This window comes from Pterocles gutturalis, unplaced genomic scaffold, assembly GCF_000699245.1.
Source record: "Pterocles gutturalis isolate BGI_N339 unplaced genomic scaffold, ASM69924v1 scaffold4892, whole genome shotgun sequence".
In the NCBI taxonomy this organism is placed as follows: Eukaryota; Metazoa; Chordata; class Aves; order Pterocliformes; family Pteroclidae; genus Pterocles; species Pterocles gutturalis.
Genome location: NW_010115095.1, coordinates 92,873 through 114,537, shown reverse-complemented (window position 1 = coordinate 114,537; position 21,665 = coordinate 92,873). Strand labels below are relative to the sequence as shown.

Here is a 21,665-nt window from a genome sequence, read left to right as displayed (position 1 = left end):
AAGTTGGCCCTGCTGAAGTCCAGCGTTGCACCTGGTTCACTGTGTGTCACAGAGGAAGAGAATTAGGTGTGTCTTAAGGTGGAAGATAGTGACAGTGCCGTATTTGTGTGGATGCGTTCAGGAGCGTGAAGCAGTAACTCTGTTGCTAAGTTGGAGTGCCCTGGTGTACTGTAGGGCTTTGCCTCAAGATCTGGTGACAAAAGTTACCAACTAAAGTGTTACGTTTCAGACACTAATCCCGATAGCTCACTTGACAGAATAAAGCTAATCCATTCCTTGTTAGAAATGCTGCCTTCAGCTTCTGAAAGATATAACAAGTACCTTTGTGCCTGAGCTCCACAGGGTTCCCTGTGCCTGAGAGTACAAGACCAGGAGGGTTTGACTGGAGGTTCTGAGAAAGGAGCACTAAAGACTCTTTCTTCCCCTCCTTTCTGGAAGTAAAGGATATTTTAAGGTGATTCACAGTAAATCCAGCTTCTGAATTTCTCATATTATAGAGTAAATTATCATAAATAAGAAGCAGTTTTTGAGTTTTGTCAGCTGAAATAAAAGGACTTGCAACTAACTGAAGAGAGTGGAAATGGACCTGAAAGAGACTTTAGGAATATACTTGACAGAATTACAAGTCAAGTTATTAATCAAGTCTTTATTATCTATAATTTCTATTGGTCTTTTAATATGTTCTGTATCTTAGTAGGATCTGAATTTTTACATTACATTTAATTATCTAGAAGTATTATATTTGTCTTGTTAATAAACTATATATCCTGTGACAGTTTGCGACATGAAATTGGTGTGTCAGGTTTGGTATGTTGTGTTTTCTTCTTAATTCTGTTACTTATACATTCAGTAATTTCAGTGTATGCTTTCCGGTAATGTTGAGGTGAAGACAGGAGTAAGCTGTATTAAAAAAATTACTCTTCTCAGGACTAGTTGACTAGATGCTATAGTTAAAATAAACAATCAATAAAATAACTGTTTCACTGGAGGCTTCTAAAGAAAGCAAACACAAAAATGTTTGTAAATATTGTGGTTATATTTCTATTTATATATTTTATATACTTATATTTATGTGTATATTTATTTAATATTGCTATTGTAAATAGAACAGGTGCTTGGGATAATTTTTTTTCTTTTAGTGTGGCATAAGCAGTGTTGTTAGGCAGTGAAGTATTAATGCATGTTAAATTAACCACGTTCTTCATCAAGGATGAATTGAAGCATGTAATAAATGCTAAACAAGGGCCCATAGTCTGTATGAACAATATTTGCAGCAATTCTTGGAAATGTCACTTTAATACACTCTTTTGTAGATCTTAGGATAAGTTTTATAAGAATGTGACTTGATTGTATCCCAAAACAGATAATACCAATGGTTTTAGCACTTACAGAATTTTTGTGATGATAATTTTAAAAAATCTGTTCAGCTCCTAATAGCTGCTGTAAGGGATTGTGCTACTGTTGAATTGGCAAGAGTAGTTCTTGTTTAAAGCTTTACAGAAGTGCACAGTCTTGCCTGCTCCCCAGAAGAAGAGTGCAAACAAAGATTGTTATTCATGTCACTCTTAATGGTTTATTTCCCATTATTTTCAGTGTTTATACCACAGTTTATTACAGATAATGTGCTGCAGATTACCTCTTCTCTTAGTCATGTAGATCTTGGTCCTTATTTCTGATATTATAGTATTTTGAGCAGTTTCAGAAAATTAATTGCACAGAAAAATACATTTATTTGTCCCTTAATCAGCTTTAGAAATGGGACGGAAAACTGACTCCTCCGTTTTTGCCTGTAAACTTGGCCATGAATGAGCATTAGACTGTAACTAAAATTTCTGAACTCTGTTTTAGAAATAGAAGTCTGTTTCTGTTTTGTCAGAAAGTGATGTGAAAGGAGGAAGTTCAGGACTGATCCTTCTGAAGATAGGCTCTGTCTGAACTCTAGAATATATAGTTGGGGTTTTTTTGGCGCAAGTTCTTTGCCTATGCTTTCATACAACAAGATCACTGTGGAAAATAGACTGCATTTCAGGTGAGGATTTTGAATAGCGCTGAATGCAGAACTGCTTTGTTTTCGTGGTGAAGGAAAGACAGGTTTATTTACGTGACTAATACAACTCTGTTGATGGGACACTACTTTGCTCATATACGAGAAACTCAGGACAGGTATGTTGAGGTAATTAACTATCAGGAACTGTAAAAAATGCACACTTGCAGTGAGCAGTGTATAGAACAGATATACTTTTAAGATTTCCTTTCTCTTATAATTTGTGCTGACGTTCTCCTTTTTGACTTTTTTTTGGGTTATAGCTAAAAAAGAATGTACATCGCAGTCTTTGATTTTTTTTTTCTGTAAGACAAGGCTCTGGACCAGCTAGGGAGTTGCTAAGGAGTCTCTCTGGACCAGCAATCCAGTTTGTTTATCTGTAATTGAGAAGGGAGATAAAACACTGTTCTTATTGTGGAGATGGGATTTTAGACTTCTGGAAAAAGAGTATCCTCACCCTGTGGTGGCTGTGCCATTCTGCATACTGGAATTGTAGTTACAGGTATCTGGTACAGGAGATAAGCCTGCTTGATTTGCTTGCCTTGGCTCATCTGCTAATACATAGTCAACTCATGTGATTGGCCCCAAAATGCTGGAGTGTGGTTCCTTTTTTTTTTTTTTTTTCCCTTATCTTTAATTTCTTCCCCCTTTTCTTAAAGTTTTAGGAGCCATTTTGTTAGAGGACTTATTTTTCAGTTATTTGGGAGGATTAATCTTACCTCAGAACATCAAATAGGCTCATTAATTTACTCAAATGTGTAAATTCAGTACCTGGCTTTAATTTGTTCTTAACGTCTTTATTATGTCTGTGGGATGATAAGAGTGACGGCCAATTGCTGCTGGATGTTTGACCTATGTCACTTCACCAGGCCATGGCGATAAAAACTCATAGCCTGTTTTTGATACTCATAGAAGATCAATAAGGTATTAGCACTGCACAGGTCTGTTAGGAATTCTGCTGGCAGCAACAGTTTCAGGTAGAGACTGGAGTGTAATAAAGAACACAAAAACATTGGCTTTGCTTACATTACTTTGAACAAGTTTAAGGCAAATATGCCTTGAACTCTGGCAAGCCAACAGCTTCACCTTGCTTTTTTTTTCTTTTTTTTTTCTTTTTTTTTTTTTTTGCTGGGCATGGTCCAAAGTAGAATAGTACTTGTGATTCACTATGGGGTATTTATGTATTTATTACTAGTAGAAATTAAACAAGTTTATCAATGATCTTCAGATTTTTATCTGTCTCGGATTAACATGCTATGTAAGTGATGTGATTGTAAGGTTTAGCTGCAAGCTAAACTGAGTAGCTGCAAGCTTGATTTGCAGGGCTGCTGCCCAGGTTTAGGTTTATTTTTTTGGTCTGTAGCTCCACATCTGCAGTTTACGAAGGTAAATATTCACTGATTTCTTTTGCTTCTGTGGGTGCCTGAGTTTGTCTCCAAGTGGGCAACAGTTCATTTCTGAAAACTGCCACTACATTTGTGTTAATTGAAAGTTGTCTTTACAGTCTTGACAGAAAGAACAATGATTGAATGGCTGCAAGACCACGTTTTCTCTTTCAGCCTGTGAGTTGTTTCTTTCAGAGAGATTTAAAGGTTGGTGTACTGCCTGCTGTGCTGTTCTCTGTCCTTCTGCCAACGAAAAATGTAATAGCAAAGCAGAAAAAATGTGGTGGCTTTTTTTTTTTTTTTTCCTTCAATGTCTTTTGTTGGGGCAATTTGGTTAGACTTTTAACATTCTGGCTTGGCAATAATGCTCACCTCTCACAGACCCAGTTTTTCCCGTGGAGTATGCTATTGGATATAGATGATATATGGTACAGCTTATATTCAGAAAATGTTATGTTATATGTAGAGCTGAGTGTGGCTGTATTTTTTCCCTCCCTTTTGTACAATAATAAAAACGGAACTGAAATGCTACATTTTTTCGTTTCCTTTAAGGAGAATACTCTTTTTGCACTTGAAACTAAAGATCAATTACAAATGTAGACTTACTTGCAACAAACAAAGGCCCCTAACCCCTTTTGTTTTGATTGAGCCTTATTTTAATGCTTTCATTTATCTTGAAATGGGCATTCGCAGTTTTACATCATGCAAAGCATTCTAAATAAATGCACACACACATTAATATATTCTTTGGCTGAAATATCGGTGATGACAAATTCAGATAATAAAAGCCCGAGACACAGCTGGGTGGTACATTCAAAGGTAATTTGCTGATTACTGTACCTTCTTTGCTACTTTATCTCAATGGGGTCATTATTTTGCCCTCTTGTTACTACAAATAAAATTGTCACCTTATGACGTGTAAACACAAATATATCCCCCATACCACCCTTCACATATGAAAACAAAAAAAGCTAGCAGAAATCCTTCTTCCTATTTTCATTCTTGGTTTGAAGACAGTGTTTAGTGCTGCCTGATGTGGAGTTATAATCTTTTTTTTTATTTTTTTTTCCAGGTTTGTGGAATGGCCCAGGGCACTACAGTGCCCAAACTGAACTTTGAATATTGGTTGGATAAAGCTATTGAATGGGGTCAAGCGACTACACTGGAATCCCAGAAGGATGTGTGCCTTCACTTGTGCCAGCTCCAAGAGTTTCTACATCAGGTTTATGAAACTTTAAAACATATGGTGAGTTTAACAGAAAGAGTGACTTGTTTTGAAGGCACCGTTGGAAACAATCTGCACCATGTTTTGGCAAAACCAGAAGCTGACAGTAGCAAAGAGGCTTGTGTTATTGACCTAATGTATTGCTGGATCAGAGAGGCAAATTAGGGAAACAGTCACAGGTAATGCAAACAGGAGTGTGCTTCCTGTTTCCCTGATTTATTGTTAAAGGGGCTTTTTCTTCTTGATTGGTTGGTGTCACGTGAGGTTTCCCATCCAATGGTCTAGTCTCTTTAAAAAACTCTTTAAAATAAGCAAGAATTTGATTCTGGTTGTCGGGTCATAAATTGGATTATTTCAAGGCCTTAACATGCAAAACTGTAACTGATCCTTTAAATCTTAGAGAGTCTGTTGACACGTTAACCCCAGTGTCGTGGCACAGGTAGTGAATTCTAGCGGCACGGTCAGATCGTTGGCATATGCTGCTGGCTGTTTTGTTTAGTAATTTAATTATTGTCTGCAATCACTAGAGTGCTTTTTTTAAAAAGTATGTTTAGTTGTCTATATGTTTAGTTGTGTTTATGGTTTTCTGAGTGTGGCTTTTTCAGTGTATTTACTCAGTATAATTAGCTTTAGAAATACCGCATTATGGCATGAGGCTGACTTCTTATGGAAGTACTTCTTTTTATATATTCTTATCTGAAGACTGCAGAGTTGTTATTTTTTACTGAACTGAGTTTAACTTTTAAATAAAAGATTTCTGGGGAGTGGTGTTTTTTCCCATACTTATATATGTTTTTATTTTAAGGGGGGCAATGGTGGAGGTGGGGGAGGGGGGAGAATCTATTTTTAATGTTGCTATTTCAAGTAATCTGAAGCTTGGCCTGAAATGGACCTTGTGAATATGGCCCCAGAAAGTCTAGGGCTAGCCCCAAATGTGAAACAAATGTAAGGAATTTATTGCAGCAGCAGGAGATGGTTATCGTTCCTGCTACTTGCGTGTTATCTCAGCACAGTACCATTTTTAAAAGCCTTAATTTCTGAAATAGTAAAGCTACAAAAATGGAAAAAGAAGACTGATTACACAGGATTGCATATAAACTACATTGTCTATTACTTTTACAGTGAAGCTGCTTTCTATTTGGTTGGAAGTTAAATTGCAGTTTGTTACTGGCTAGTCATTACATAAGTTAATTTAAAGAAAACAAGCAAAAGCAACAAAAAGATACTTAGGTTTATGCCAGAGTGGGTATTCATTTCTTCAGAAACTCTGTGAAACAGTATATTGAAGCAATGAGGATCAAGAAAATATATAAAAATTGTTTAATTGTGCTTTTATTGTAATGAAATCTGAGTTACAAATACTGTTTTCTGATTACTGGATGTGAGGCAAATGAACAAATTTTCCACCACAATTAAGTATTAGGTGAGGAAATTAACTTGCTTGAGCTTTAACTTATTTGCATTATGACATTATAGTGAATTTCAGGAAGTTCTACTTTTATTACATACCTGCAGGTGTTTTGCTTCCAGAGCATTTCACAGCAAAACCATTGGGACTGTAATTTACAACAATCTGCATCATTAACAGTTCTCCTAACCTACTTTTGATGTGCAGTGTATTTATTATCTTTTTGTTTTTATGTTTTAACAGGATTCAATTGTAGCAATCCAGCAGTTCCCTTTAATTGGCCAGCTTCTAGGAAGGCTTTGTTGGAATCCTTTTGTTACAGGATGTGGTAAGAATGTGTAATTATATTTCTGCAGCAGTTACATGGATTTTATTCTATAGAAATTAGGAAAATACAGCTTGTTATATACTTTGATTTTTACCATAGAAGCATGTCATTCTATTTTACTTAAGTAAAATTTTGACATGAAAGTTTAGCCAAGTTATTTAAAATATGTGACATTGACAAATCTTAGATTTACTTTTGGAGCTAGTTAATTTAATGGATTAGTTACAGAATCTTGATTTGGGAGTAGTAGATTTTAAACCCAGTAAGTGTTTATGTGCATAATGATTTCCGTTTTTCTTATTTTCTTGTTGTATTAATTACATTTTTGTTAGGTTCTCAAAATGTACAAAGTCTACTGTTTCAGATTACTTTAAACAGAAGTTTCTTCCGGTTACACAACAGAATATTCTATTATATATGCTAATAGAGAAGAATTAATTTTCTGATGCTTGGTTTGCTTTTTTTATTAGAGTGAAGCTCTATTAAGTTATGATTGTGTTTGTTTATATTGAGTTTATTCTGAATGTGTGTTTCCCCATCTTGCAAACTAGTGAAAATGCACACAGAATCAGAAGCAAAACAGTGAATTGGTGACACAGGAAAAAAGCGCATGAAAAACCAAAAGCCTCTTACTGATAGTATATATATGTGTAGGTGAGAATAAAGAAGAGACAGGGCAATGGCTGGAAGGGAGGAGACACTACTTGTGCTACCTCACCAGCAGTTCCAGTAAATTTTTCAGGAATTGAGATATTGATAAATTACTCTGGACCTATTTTTAAGCAAAAAACTAATTCTGATCTTCTCTGTGAGCCCCTTAATATAGTCTTTTGCCAGTCTTCTTCTAGTGCTACAATTACAACAAGAAAAAAAAATTGCTTTTTGTCTTTTCCACTTTGTGCTTTCTTTTGGTGAAATACAGGAAAGGACAATTTTTGTGTTCATCTGGACAGGCTTATTATTAAGTCATGCACAGCATTAGGCTAATGATCTGTGCTGATTTTGGCTGGGATAGAGTTAATTTTCTTCATAGTAGCTAGTATAGGGCTATATTTTGGATTTGTGCTCAAAACAATGTTGGTAACACACAAATGTTTTAGTTGTTGCCAAGCAATGCTTACATTAAGCCAAGGATTTTTTCCGGTTCTCAAACTACCCCTGCCCTCCCAGCTTCTTCTGCAAGACGCTGGGAGGAGACACAGCTGGGACAGCTGACCCCAGCTGACCAAAGGGATATCCCATAAAACATGATGTCATGCTAAGCATATAAAGCTGGAGGAAGAAGAAGGAAGGGGGGGATATTTGGAGTAATGGTATTTGTCTTCCTAAGTAACCATTACACATGATGAAGCCCTGCTTTCCTGAGGTGGCTGAACACCTGCCTGCCGAGGGGAAGTGATAAATGAACTCCTCGGTTTGCTTTGCTTGCATGTGGGACTTTTGTTTTATTTGTTAAGCTGTCTTTATCTCAACCCATGAGTTTTCTCCGTTTTACTCTTCTGATTCTCTCCGCCATCCCACTGGGGGAGAGTGGGTGAGCAGCTGTCTGGTGCTGATTGCTGGTTGGGGTTAAACCACAACAATTGTTCATATGTCTTTTGGTTTAGCTTTATCTTCTAGCCAGCTCCAACCACAGGCAGAATGAACTTGTCTGCAAAATACATGGCAGGTGTGTTTTATGTCAGCACTTACCCTCTGAAAGGAAAATTTGGGAAGGAACCATAGATTTAAACATAGATCATTTCCACAGAGCAGCAGATGTGTGATTTTGTGTCACCTTTTGAGAAAAGCCTTTTCATGCTTTATGGACTTATTTTTACAATTTTTACAATTTTACATTTTTCTTAGCTGTTGGTGTTTACAACTACACATGCTTTTCTTCTAGGTTTTTGTTTGGAGTATACAGGTCTTTATCCATTTTTCTGAGCTGACAATATATTGTGGTATAGAAAGTTGCTTCATCTATATTTTTCGTCAAAGTTTAAAGCCATCTGTTCCTGCTTTTTACTCCTTTTCACAACAATCCCGGCAGTACATTCTTGGTTTCCTCTAATTCTTTCCTCTTTTTTGGGATACCTCGGTGTTTTCTAAAGCAAGAAAAGCACTTTTTCTGCAAGTTGATCATTACTTCTGAAGCTTGCAAGAGAATGGAGTTTTACTACAGGGTTTTTTTCTGTCTCAAAGTGCAAGCAAGCCAATCCAGAGAACTTCATTTACTCAAAATTGAATCCTTCTCTTTAATGCTTAAAGATGAGTCAAGGAGATTTTCTGACGTCAATGGACCTGAAAATGTCTGCTTATACATTCCCACCACTTCCTCGTTTTAGAGCCACCTGAGCGCCCTTTGGATTGCTGACATTATGGATTCAGCAGATTTTAATTTTTTTTGGCACCAGTTTTGAAGATACTCTTTAAGACAGTGCTGGCTATAGCAGATGCTGACTCTCAAGTGTGTTTCATGTAGTTTCTCATTTGGATAAATAGTTCATTCAGGCATGTCTCTGAGACCAGGCCACCCTTGCAGTAGAAGGAACTAATTTTGTTCAATTCAGTCTTTCATACTAATAAATGGAGGAAGAAAAACATTATGCTTCTGCATCATATCCAAACCACAATACCTGTCGCCTTAGATGAATGTTTGTTGGTGCTGGAAGCTGTCATGGCTGACCACTCAGTGCAGGAAGCGTGGTCTCCAAGGGAAAATAATCTCCTCATAAACACTCCTGAGCAGGAGGTGGCCAAGTTAGCCTTATTTAGAATGCTAATGTGAAGGAAGTACAACCAAAGAAAAATCTCATGGCTGTACTTGTGGTCCTAAACCACAAGGGATAGATGAGGAATTCAGTCTTGGTAAGGAATTCCAATGTTTTTTTTCTGTGGGCTAGAGGATTATCTTCTCAGTAGGACCCTGCTGGTGTGAGTTCTGAGCCCAAATGTCTTGAATCCCAAACTAATACTATAAATGCTGGGGAATTTTCTTGGTGGCTCTGTATGTCAGCATGTGTGTGTGAGTGTGCATGCTTATGTATGGATTCATTTCCACAGAAAGTTCAGTTTTAGCTAATCACCAGCTTCTAATGTATTTCAATAAAATTTTACAACAAGCTCTAAAAAGAGTATTTCTGGCTGTAAGATTAGGGTGTTCTTATTAGTTCCTTGCATCTGGCCCCATTCATGACAGGGTATTTATAAACTGACTGTATCAGAGGACAATTGAGACCACACTATGTAATGAGAAAAATACTGCTGCTTTTTTTTTTTTCTTTTTTTTTTTTTTTTTTAATTTTTAACATGCGACTGGCAGGGAAAAAGTGCAGTCTGATTAATCATAAAGATTTTGGCTTTCGTGTTGTTGGTTGGATTTTTTTTGTTGTTTTATTTTTTACAAAACAGCTACCAAGCTGTCTTAAATTTCCTACAGAAAATTTTAATTCCTTTAGTTGGAGCTACAACATTAACCTACTTAATATGTCCAATAGATAGTTGGTGACCTCTTCTGGAGTATGATTTCCAACTTTGAGTTACTAGCTTTGTTCCTGTGGATGTATTAATCGAGTATTTATTTGGGTATTGAGAATTCTTTCATGCAATAGTAAGATCAATGCCTTCATTTGTATCCTGATAGTGGTTTTCAGTGCATACCATGATGGCATGTTTTCCACGGGGATCATAGTTACTAGAAAAATGCGAGAGAGAAGCGCACCAGTAAGTTTTCTGTGGATCTCTGTTTTTGGTCTTTTGATGTTATTATCTTTTGCAGCTGACATAATGGTTTTAAGATCTGTCCCACCTTATTCTTAATCTTCCAATCTTTCATCTCCAGTTCCAAAGCAGTTGTGAAAAGAAAACAGTGAACAAGAAAGTGGTCCTCAGAGCATCTCTGGGTACTTCAGCAAGAGGACTGTATGGTCCCTGTTCCTACTTTTCACAGATCTGTGGAAGGCTACTTCAGTTTAGGTTGCAGTGAAAAAGTAATTTTGACTGGGAAAACTGTGAAGCTGTGCAAGTCAATTATTTTTTGGGAACTGTTGGCATAGCTATGACACCAATATAAGTTGGTTTCACTTGGGTTGAAATTTCAATGTGTCTTGCAAAATCTGCATAAATTCATTATGCTGGCAAAGTGCACCAGGATAGAATTTATCTAAGCTTTGTTTTCATCATTTTAGCTCTCATCGTAATGATTTACATTTCTGACAAGCAACAATATATGCAAGTTACTTGTTAGTATGCAGCAAGTTATAATGTGTAGCAAAACGTCTTCTCATTCAGAAGTCTAAGCAGTTACATGCATTTTTTTCAGCTCTTTCATTTACTTTACAAACAGACAATATTTTATTACTAGTAATACTAGTAACAAGTTATTAATTATTGATTACTAGTATTTTATTACTAGTAATCAATAATGTTTAAAATCTTAATTTTCCAAGAAGCAAACTGCTATAATTTAGTTGTTTAAACGAATAAAACAGTACTTATTATTTTTTCCTCCCATAAAATTTTGTATCAGATTTTTGCTGAAATGTTTTTTGAAGGAGATAGAGTTGCCTCTTAGTACTGATGTGTGAATGCTAGCTGAATATAGTTACAAATCAAAGTATGAGGATACTTTGAATTTCTGCTGAGCAGTATGCAAGATCTCTCCTTCAATTCCAATCTTAAAACAACCTAGGAAATTATTAGCCTTGCAAAAATCCATATTAAAAAAAAGATCCCTAAACACACAATAGCAAAATACCCTGAACTGTAGTCAGTTAAATGTGTGTGTTTGAGAAACCATTTCAGTGCAGAGATGTTCGTCAGTGGGAGGCCAATAATGGCCTACAGGCTTGTTGGACATTTATTGGGGAATACTGGTTTAAATCAATATTAACTTCTCTGATCACCTGGTGAAAATACAGGCATTACTTAATGGAGCTTTTATTTTGTCTTCAGGCTTTGCCAGCCAAACACTTCTAAATAATACTTTTTATTACATCCTGGATAACGAATGGACAAAGAAAACAAAAGAAATTACTTGTTGAGCTTGATAATCAAATTGTCTCCTAATATAATTTCTAAAACTCATGTGGTATTACTTGTTTATATTATTTTTAATAAGAATAATATCTCTTACTAAGTGAATATTATATGATAGCTACAGTATTACATCCAGTTTTCATAATTTTTATTACAATCATGCAGTTTCATTTTGGGATGAAGTTCAGTGTATAGACTTTTTGGTGTCTGCCAAAGAAGATTAAATAAATCCCCAAACCTATTGAAAGCAAAGGTGTATGAAATAATCACAAGTTAAATGGCTCTTCAGCTGCTTACTCCAAATAATCAGCTCCTCTATAATAGTATGTGTGCTTCTGAGCTGTGACAGTATTGCTCAGTATAGTAGGTTTTCAGAGAAGGCAGATGATTTCCAACAGTGGGTTAGAATTAAGTAAAACCTCATCTGATCCTGAACAGAAAATCACAATAGGATTTTATTCCATCAGCATTTAGGTGTTCCACTGTCTGCAGATATGTAATTTTCCTGAAGTATGGAGAATCTTAATATATTCTTACAGAAAACTCAATGTTTTACCTTCTTGTTATGAATGATTTCATACTTCATGAACTTTTCCAGAAGGGAGCATTCTTTAGTTATGCAAGCTCTGGAGACAATTTAATAACTATTTTAATAGTGTTGATTATTGTTTATTATTAGTGATATTATTTAGATGCTGAAGTTAAAGTTCCTTCATGATAGCTTTAAATATTAATTATGTAAATGAATCACTAGGTAATGCACATTTCTTAAGACCGTCTAAATATTGTATAGATTTTGAACTCTTTGATACCTTTTAAATTGGTGTTCAAGGGAATGATTACACAAGAACTACATATGAATAATATTAAATGTGTGATGTGAATAGAGCATTATGAGTTGAGACTGATGTTCAGGGCTTTAGTTTTGTGGATGGATGGGGATTGTTGTGTGTAATTCTGTCTGTGTTTTGATTTTTTTTTTTTATTTTTCTCTAAAGGCATCCTTACTTGCTTTTTTTCCTGCAGAGGAAAGCCAGAAGACTCTGATGTGGTGCTTATGTTGTCTATACAGCAGTGAACCACAGAGCCCTGTGGAATTGAAGGCCAACAGCTGGGTACGGGTAAGTGGATGAATCCTTCCCAGGACTGCTTTGAATTAAACTGATTATTTAAAGGTGCTACATCTATAGCATAGAGGCACTGTCATTTAAGAAACTGCTCAAAAACACAACTTGCATGCATATTGTGTTGAAGTACGTATCACTCTAATGCTAACACAGTCAGTGCTACTCTGACATTTTAAATATTGAAAAGATGTGGCATTTTAAAGTGGGTAGCTTTGACGGCTTTTAACCTAGTAGATTCACCAAGTCTAGTAACTGTGAATAGTGAGTAACGACCACAAATCAGGAGGAAAGTGTTATTTATAAAAAGAACTTTTCAATTAGGATAAAATAAATAACTTGAAGAAATGCCATAGTTTGTTTTGAAGACAGCTTATATTTGCTCTTTAATTTTATTCTTTTTTGCTCTTGTTTAATCTCCTTCCTATGAAGAATTTAATTGTATCCAAACTTTCTTCAAAGGCAGTCAGGGAGGGGAGTGTCAGTGCTTGTGTGTGGAGCATTTAAGGAATAATGAATCCTTAACTTTAACCCCAAATTTAGGGTATTGCATGGCACATCTGTTTATAAATTTATGCACTGAACTAACAAAGCACATCAGCATGTAAGTAACTTGTAGCACACTGATGCTTAATGCTTTACATTGCTGAATAGCAATTTGAAGTTGCAGTGTTGTTGATTTTACATCCTTGCATTCTCCATGGCTCCATATCAAAATATGCTTAAAAATACCAATGTAATCGTTAATGTATTTTTTTAATATCTTATAGTGCTCACAACTAGTGAGAATGTAGCAGCCTGATCATTATTTATATACATGTCTGCTAAGGCTGAAGGTAGTTGTAGGCTTCTCTGAGTAGTTCATTTCTTACTTACTAGTTGACTTTGTACATGTCGGTTTATGCATGTAATGCTAAGATGTACAAATTATTATAAAATAGGTAATGAAACTGCAGATGTTTATGTTGTTAAATAACTGTATTTAACTGTAGTATTGTTAATTTAGGAGCAGTAATTGTCAGCAGTAAATTCTCACAAACCTTCAGATGCCCTTGGGTGACTGTATGTACCTGTTTGGGGTGGGGGGTTATACCACATGCCATGAAATTCTCAACAACTTAATATACTAACTAAAATCACCCTTATTTTCCTCCTGTCTTTAACCTTTTTCAAGAGGCATTTCCTGAGGTTAGTATACTTGGAATTCACAGTGTAGCAATGCTTGAATACCAAAGTAAAGTGGTACAAAAAAAATTCTGCCTTTTCTAATGTAGTCTTGCTAGTTAGATATAGTCTTCATGATGACATGGGAAATGCACAATAGCATGCACTTAGCACAATCTGTAATTTTATTTGTTATTAGCAGTAGCATATGCATTAATGATGTCGAGTGGTGAGGGAGAGTTGTACCCAGACAATCTTCTACAGATAACTTCCATTTCTGGGAGAGAAAAAAACAATTGCTTTAATCTAGATCAGTTGCCTTATCTGATTGATGTATTTGAACTGATGGTGTTGCTGATATTAGAAAAAAGTATCAAGTAAACAAGAACAAACCGTTGGGGATGGATGAAGATGGGATTGCTGCTTTTGGCAGCACTGCCATCTGAAGTTGTCTTAGACTGGGGACTAACATGCAAGCATTTGATTCAAGCTTCACTGTAGTCTGCAGGATTTTTTCCACCCACTCTGTGTTTGAATCAGCCTTAATAGTTATTGTGACTTGATGGGCCAAGAGTTAACCTAAAAGTGACAGGGAAGAGGGCATGGAGGAGTTCAAAGCACGGACATGTCTTACTAGCTATTTTTGTCATTCAGCACTTCCCTAGTTTTCTAAAGTGGATGTAGCATAATATGATCTGAAATGTAATAGGTTCATATTTTGATTGGAAGGAAGGAAAAAGGTCTGGAAAAAAATTGTAATTAAAAAAAAATGGATAGGTAAAGGAGGTTGCAAAATGCACAGCATAAGGATACAAAGTTGAAATTAAAAGAAATTAAATTATTTTTATAGTTGTTAGAATTTCTTCTCAGTTTCTTACTGTCCAGTGTGCATCACCATAAAGCTTTTTGAAGAAATTGGATTTGTCTCCTTTTCCTAATCAGCATTATAATTTTAGTCACCAGCATTAGTGGTATGATAAGGACTATTATGCTTGTTTATACAGAAGAACCTAAGTGAAGTATTTTACTACTCTTGAAGGGTTTCTTTTGCCATGTGTGATAATGATATATGTTTAAAAAAAAATAAACAAACCTTACAGCACATCTGTTGACCCACTTAGTGCATACTTAACATTATGTCCTTTTGAACTGCTTTATTTTCCATATTGTATGTGTCTCAGAGGTTTGTCACAGAAACGTATGAAGACACATTTGCTATGAGAGCCATAATTTGAGATATGCATCAGCTGTTTTCATATTGACTAGATGACCAACCTCTGCAGCGGTTTGGTCTGACCTCAGCCCTGTTTGTAATATGGTAGGAGCCTTTTACAGCATGGTGCTGTAGTACACAGCTGTGTACTGTAAACTGTGGTACACTATGGAGAAAATGGCCAAAAGTCTAAAACATATAATTGAAACTAATTCTTGGGGGTGAAGAGGAAGGTAAAGGGAATTGAAATCCAGAAATTAGTTCTAAATAAAGCTCTATATTTGAATGCTGCTTAAAAGGTTTATAGCATTATGGAAAACTTGCCTGTACTTGGAATGAAATGCTAGACTATCTAAGGTATTTAAGCTCTCCCTAGAGGGTATGGATGGAAAGCCATCCATGACCATACAAAATGGGGCTCTGTGTTGGATCCATACACACTGACACAAGAGCCATGGAAAAGGGGTTTACGTATAGGAACGCCTCTTCAGCTTCTGTGGAAGAAACCTTCACAGTAGCCTTGTCCTTTGGCCCTGCAGCTGAGAGTTAATTTTATCTCCTCAGCTTAATACTTCAGCATATACTGAGAAGAAATACTCAGTTTTTAAAAAGGTAAAGTAGTTCACTGTGTAAGCCAGCATGCCTCAAATAAATTGTGACCTCTGGGTGTACATTTAGTTGATCACAGAACAAAGAAAATGTAAAAAAGCAAAGCAAACGAACCAACAAAAAAACCCACCCAAACACCCAAAAAATGAGGACTAATGTGTAATGGAGATAGGCAACTTTACCTGCTTACTATTAACTGTTTAATTTTAACAACAACATCAGTTTTTTTAATATTGCTTCCTAGTTTCATGCGTTTTAAAATGAAAATTTTCCACCCAAAATGCAATGTTATATCTGATTGGAAAATGGTACTGTACAGTCAAGTTAGTGGTAAATATTCTTCTTTCCTTTGTTTTTGTAGGCATGTACGTTGACTATTAAATTACACCTTGTTTTTTTGTCATGGCAAGTGGGAGTTCCTGAAGAGTACTTTGTGGCCTTTCAGTGTGTCTTTGGCTAAGGTCATTGATAGGAGGGAGGCTGATGTCAACTCTAGTTTTCAGTTACTAATTGCTACTAAAGTAACAAAAAATGTGTTTGATGCTGGCTTAGTTTTTAACTTTCCTGACATTGTAATCAAAAAGACGTATTGTTTTTAATGACAAGAAGGGTAGCTACCCACTTGAACTGCATTATTACTAAGTTTGGGAAACCAAGATCATGCAGTTCTGTAAGTCCTCTGAAAGAATAAAACATGCAAAGAAATGACTTGGAGTTTAATTAAAACGTGCAATGTAGACTACAGTGTTTTTAGGATCAGATGCTGTTTAAAATAGTAGATTTTTTTTTTTTAATGATTATGAATTTTAGTGCTGGAATCTATGTTCCATAGGCCTTCTGTACAGCCAGACTCAGTGTAGGAAGCCAAGATACATGCTGCCCCAGATTCTCACTGATGAAATCAATCATGACCTGGTGAAGCCAATCTCTAAGAAAGAAAGTGATTTAGTTTCTCCAGCTGGCTTTCACTGAGCAGAATGTTTTGGTGCTGTGCAGTAGGTGTGATTCTAACCCGGGCTTCTGTCTGGGGGGGCTAGAACAGCTTCCTTTCACTGCAGTTACAGTTGCACTTATATTGCAGCAACTGGAGAGCTTTTCTGAAGTAGATTTCCATTTTATTAACTTGGTCACTTCTCCTCTGCTCTCAGTTTGTAAACCGCGTTTATGAATTGTTTATGGCTTTGGAATTTGTTTCAAATAATGCTTTTGTTCTATTGTTTTGGGAGGCCATACATACTTGTGAGAGTGTTACAGCCCATTCCTTTTCTAATACAGTAAAAAGGGAGCTTTTTTTTTCCTTTTTCTTTTTTTTTTTTTTTTTTTTTTTTTAATAAGAGACATTTTTTCAATGCTTTACTTTCCCTCAAAGGAATACAAAGGAACAGGACAGTCTATAGATGGTAGCTTAAACATAGGGGAGGAAGGCCTCTCAGCCTTGGCACGTGTTCTTTGAGGTGGTTTTTGGGCTAGACCAAATTTTCCTTTCTGGAAATGTGTAGCTCTTTTGGATGTCTGTATCCTGTGCAAGGCCACATTATATTAATGACCACAAAAGTAATAGTTGTTCTTTGTAAGAGTAATTTTTAATGGCACTCGAATTACAAAATTATTTTGTTGTATTTTCCAAAAACACCAAATGAAACTCGTGTGTTTAATTTTTCATAAGATTTCATACATATTTTCTCCTAGTAGTGTTATTCTGGATAATTTTTGAACTGGGGATGGTATGATGCCAAATCTGTGTTAAAAAATCTTGATTCAGAAATTTTTAATTTTATTGTGAATTACTAATTGTGTAAAAATAATGTTCCTATGAAAATGCTGACACTGATTAAAAAAAGACTTCTAAGACTCTGACTCACCTATCAATCATTTGTGAATGTTGCTGAGATATTTCTGCTGTAAGAACAAGGTTTTGAATTATGGCCTGCAGTCTTTGCCTTCCCCTTTTTGAGTTTAACTTCTCAATTTTCTGCTGAGCTAAGCAATATTGATGGAAAGGTGATGGACACCACTTATTTACAAATGTATGCAATGGAAAGCAGAGACCATATTGTTATTTCATTTGGACACTGTCAGCACTCAGTGAACAAAGTTCACCACTTGAGAGTACCTCTGAGAATGCAAACATAGTCTTTTCAGGTAAAGGATTTCAATTTTGCCAAATTTAGTGTTTGGAGTAAAACTGCAACTTTTGCTTGCTGGAGTTTCTTGGCTTTTTAGGGAAATGGGAGGCATACCAGAACTTCAATGTCATCTTGTTATTTTTTGAATAGCAAACATGGAAACATGTTTGAAAACCTTTAATATGCTACATGTTGCTTGTACAGCAATGCTGGAATGTTTCTGGTAAAAGGTGTTTTGTGGGGGTTTTTTTTGTTGATTTCGTTTCGTTTTGTTTTGTTTGTAATTTGAGTTATGAATCTGAAAACGTAATGTTAAGGCCTTCTTGGTGAGATCTTTCCCTTTGGTATTGTTACCCTTGTCTCCCATGGAGGACACATGAAAGCATCTGAATGGAAGTCTTGTTTTCCAGAGGAATGGAACGTATATATCTGTCCTCCACATGATAACCTTTTGATGTACCTTGAAGTTGTATTTGTTTAGACTAAATTTGATGGAATCCTGTCTATGGTATTAAACTGTATTAAAATGTTTTACGATGGATTGCTACTCCTCAAATGGGCCAGATCAAGAAATTTACTGCCAATTAAGCACAAGATGTTGGGAATTTTTAGTGATGTTCTCTGGATGACCTGTTTTTTTTTATGATCATCTTGACTTTTTAATTAAACTACAATTTAATTGAGTTGGTTCAGTTAATGAAATACTGACCTTTCACCCCTACTTCTTAAGCTGTGCTAGAATTTTCAGCAAAATGGGTTTTTAAGCCCTTTGCTTTCTATATAGCCATATATTGAAGACTGTGATTAATTAACCTTGAAAGGATGGTCTCAGTGATGGTTCAAAGTGGAAACACTTGTGATTTACTTCTTGGGACATATGCACCTGCATCAAAATGCTTAGGTACCTCTCACTATAAACTTGTGTGGTTTTCCTTTCTTCCTTAGATCTCAAATGCTTCTTTGCTCTTATCTTGGATCATGCAGCTGTCTGATCAGGTGTTACCATATTTTTCATTCTTAATAGTTTAACTCATGTGTTTTGGTTAGGCAACAATATTCAGGAATAGAAGAAAAACAACACTGTTATAAAAACACAAGTTCAGCAAATGAAATTTCTTAAAATTTTAGGACTTAAGTGAACTTACTGTTTTGTCTGACAGGTAAGAGTTGCTTATTGATTTGCTGAGACTTTGCAAGATTATTTAGTTACTTCTGAGGAAGTCACATACAAATTGAAATAGAATTGTTACAAGAAAGAAATTAGAAAGTAGGCATTAATGGAACTATGGGAAGGGTGTGGAGAACAGCTGAGAAAAAAACTGGAAAGAAATAATGTTAAGAAAAGGTCAGGGAGTGTGAAATGTGTGCATGTGTGCATGTTTTAATGTATTTTGGCTTCTGTTTGGAATGAGTTACCTAAGTGTTTTCAATATTTCTGTTGTAACAAGGGTAGTAAGGCATCACAGTAAATCATGAAGGAACTGAGAGGGACTAGATTATCTTTGAGAAATACAGGGATTCTCATCATATCTTTATAAAGTATCCAAAATAGCTTTTATTTGAAATAGAAGATGGGAAAGTGAGGTAGACTCTACAATTCTCTCTGTAGAATCATGGAATTGTTTGGGTTGGAAGGGACCTTTAAAGGTTAGCTAGTCCAGCCTCCCTGCAATGAGCAGGGACACCTTCAACTAGATCAGGTTGCTCAGAGCCCTGTCCAACCTGACGTCGAATGTTTCCAGGGATGGGGCATCTACCACCTCTCCGGGCAACCTGTTCCAGTGTTTCACCACCTTTATTGTGAAAAACTTCTTCCTTATGTCCAGTCTAAGTCTACCCTCTTTCAGTTTAAAGCCATTACGCCTTGTCCTGTTGCTACAGGGTCTACTAAGAGTTTGTCCCCATCTTTCTTATAAGCCCCCTTTAAGTACTGAAAGACAACAGTAAGGTCTTAAGACCTTAGAATAAGAAAATTGTGTTTTCTTCCTGTGTCTATTTTGTGGGAAGAAGCCTATTTTGCAGGATATATATGACTCATATATGTTTGTTAAAATGCAGTATGCCGAGTGTGTTAGGATGAGTTTGGAACTGCACACAGTTGTTCACCGTACATAGTAGTGACCTTTGTTGCTTATTATGATAGCTATTTATTAACTTATGAACAGTGTTGTATATTCTTACATACCAGTAGATGGCATTCTTATTACATACAGGTATACGTTTGTTTTATATTAATATGTACATAGCTTTCTATTTCACAGCATTCTAATATGTCTTCCTCTAAAGGAAGATGAACATTGTCTTTTAATAGTAGTCTCTAGATTAGAAGCCAGCTTCACTGGTGCCCAGATTGTGTGGTGTTGAGTCTTAGCTGTCTCATGATGCTTGCACTGGTGAGAGTGTTGTGTTAAGATTCCTGATTTTTTTTGCAACAGTTCAGTATACTCACTAATAGGAAAATTAATTTCACACTCTTCATTCCTATACGCACAGCCTAAGAAGTTGAACGGATTTTTTAATCTTCTTGCCCTTAATTATTCCAGAGATATGGAAGAATTCTACCTGTGTTTTCACCTGTTGTTATGATAATGACTAATTCTTCGTAGTTGTATTTTTTTTTAAGTACTTAAGAGCTTTGTATCTGAGGATCTGCATATTAAACACTGTACACGAACAGTTTAGAAAGCATTCTTGGTTCTGAAGTGGTTACAATGAAAGACTCATCATACAAATAGATTTAGAAAAAAGAATAACAAAGAAACAGATGTTCCTTTCCTCTAGCTGCCTCCTTCCCTCACTGTTATAAAAGTACAAATAGTATTCTGAACAGAATGGTTTTTCTGTATTTCACCACCTCAGCTTTTTCCTAGGCAAACCTTGTTATGTGGTTTCATGGTGACCTGTTGTTGTAGTTTTAAACCCAACTAGTGGCTAACATCACTTAAAAGGTTAAAGGGAAAAGAGACCCATTGGTTGAGATAACAGTCTAGTAACTAAACTCCAGCAATATTGAAAATAATAATAATGATAATAATAATAGTAATATATACAAATATGCAAATGAGTGATACACAGCGATACTGCCCACTACCTGATGACCATGTTCCTTGATAATGATCCCAGAGCAGGGAGAGTCCCGAAACTGCAACAGTTCTGGCAGCGACTATAAACATCAGTATGTTGTCAGCCTTCTCAGCACAAATCCAAAACATAGTCTCACACTAGCTACTGTGAAGAAAGTTTACTCTGTCCCAGCTGAAACTGGGACACCTGTTTATGCACTGTATTTCTAAAGACAAGTCATCCTCTCTTATCTGGAACGTTTTAAGTATGTCTGTCAGCATATTGGTTTGCTGCTCCCATGTTTAAATTTTTTCTGTTACCTTTTTCACTGCTACTGTTTTCAAAGGTTTATTGCCTGTAGGCATGAGACTTTCCCCACAATGTCGGGTACAGCAAGGCATCCATTCTTTTGTTTCTGGTACTTTGTCAAAAGTAAGCCTTTTGCAGTGCGTTAGTGCAGCAACTCTAGCAAGTGCAATAGCCTGCGAAAACTTATACCAGTAATTATCAGTAGATGGCACTCTCTGTATTAAGTGGTTGTCATCATGTACATCACACCAAGAGGCATGCGCACAGAAATATGCACTCTCACAGACCGTTTTTACAGAGTAGGGTAATTTATCTGTTGTTAGGGATTAAACTAATGGCAATAATATTGCAGCCTTTCCCTGGTTTCAGCTGGATGTGTTTTGTTAGAAAGACAGTATTATGTGGTAGTTTGTCTTTAATTTGTCAAATTTATTGAGGATGACAAATAAAGATGAGTGCTTCCTCTAAGGAAGGACCAAGTTGAACTTGATTTCTGCAACCAAATTAATGGGTGTAAAATAATGCTGTTTACAGAGTAAGCTTGAATAGGCCATTCACTGGAGTTGCTAACAAGAAATGAAGACTGGGAATTAGCTGTTGTGCATTATACTTTCACTTAAGCTGTTCTGTTACAAAAGTTCTCTGTTC

The 21,665-nt window shown here is 35.9% G+C and overlaps 1 protein-coding gene across 1 annotated transcript in view; it reads left to right on the top strand.

Moving 5' to 3' along the window:
- The first annotated feature begins 4,510 nt into the window (after nucleotides 1-4,510).
- FANCC (Fanconi anemia, complementation group C) overlaps nucleotides 4,511-21,665 on the top strand; it is a 68,850-nt gene continuing 51,695 nt past the window's right edge. Inside the window, exons 1-3 of the mRNA XM_010075039.1 lie at nucleotides 4,511-4,675; nucleotides 6,306-6,390; nucleotides 12,436-12,530. Of these exons, the coding sequence (XP_010073341.1) occupies nucleotides 4,511-4,675; nucleotides 6,306-6,390; nucleotides 12,436-12,530 (345 nt within the window). The remainder of the gene's footprint in view (nucleotides 4,676-6,305; nucleotides 6,391-12,435; nucleotides 12,531-21,665) is intronic.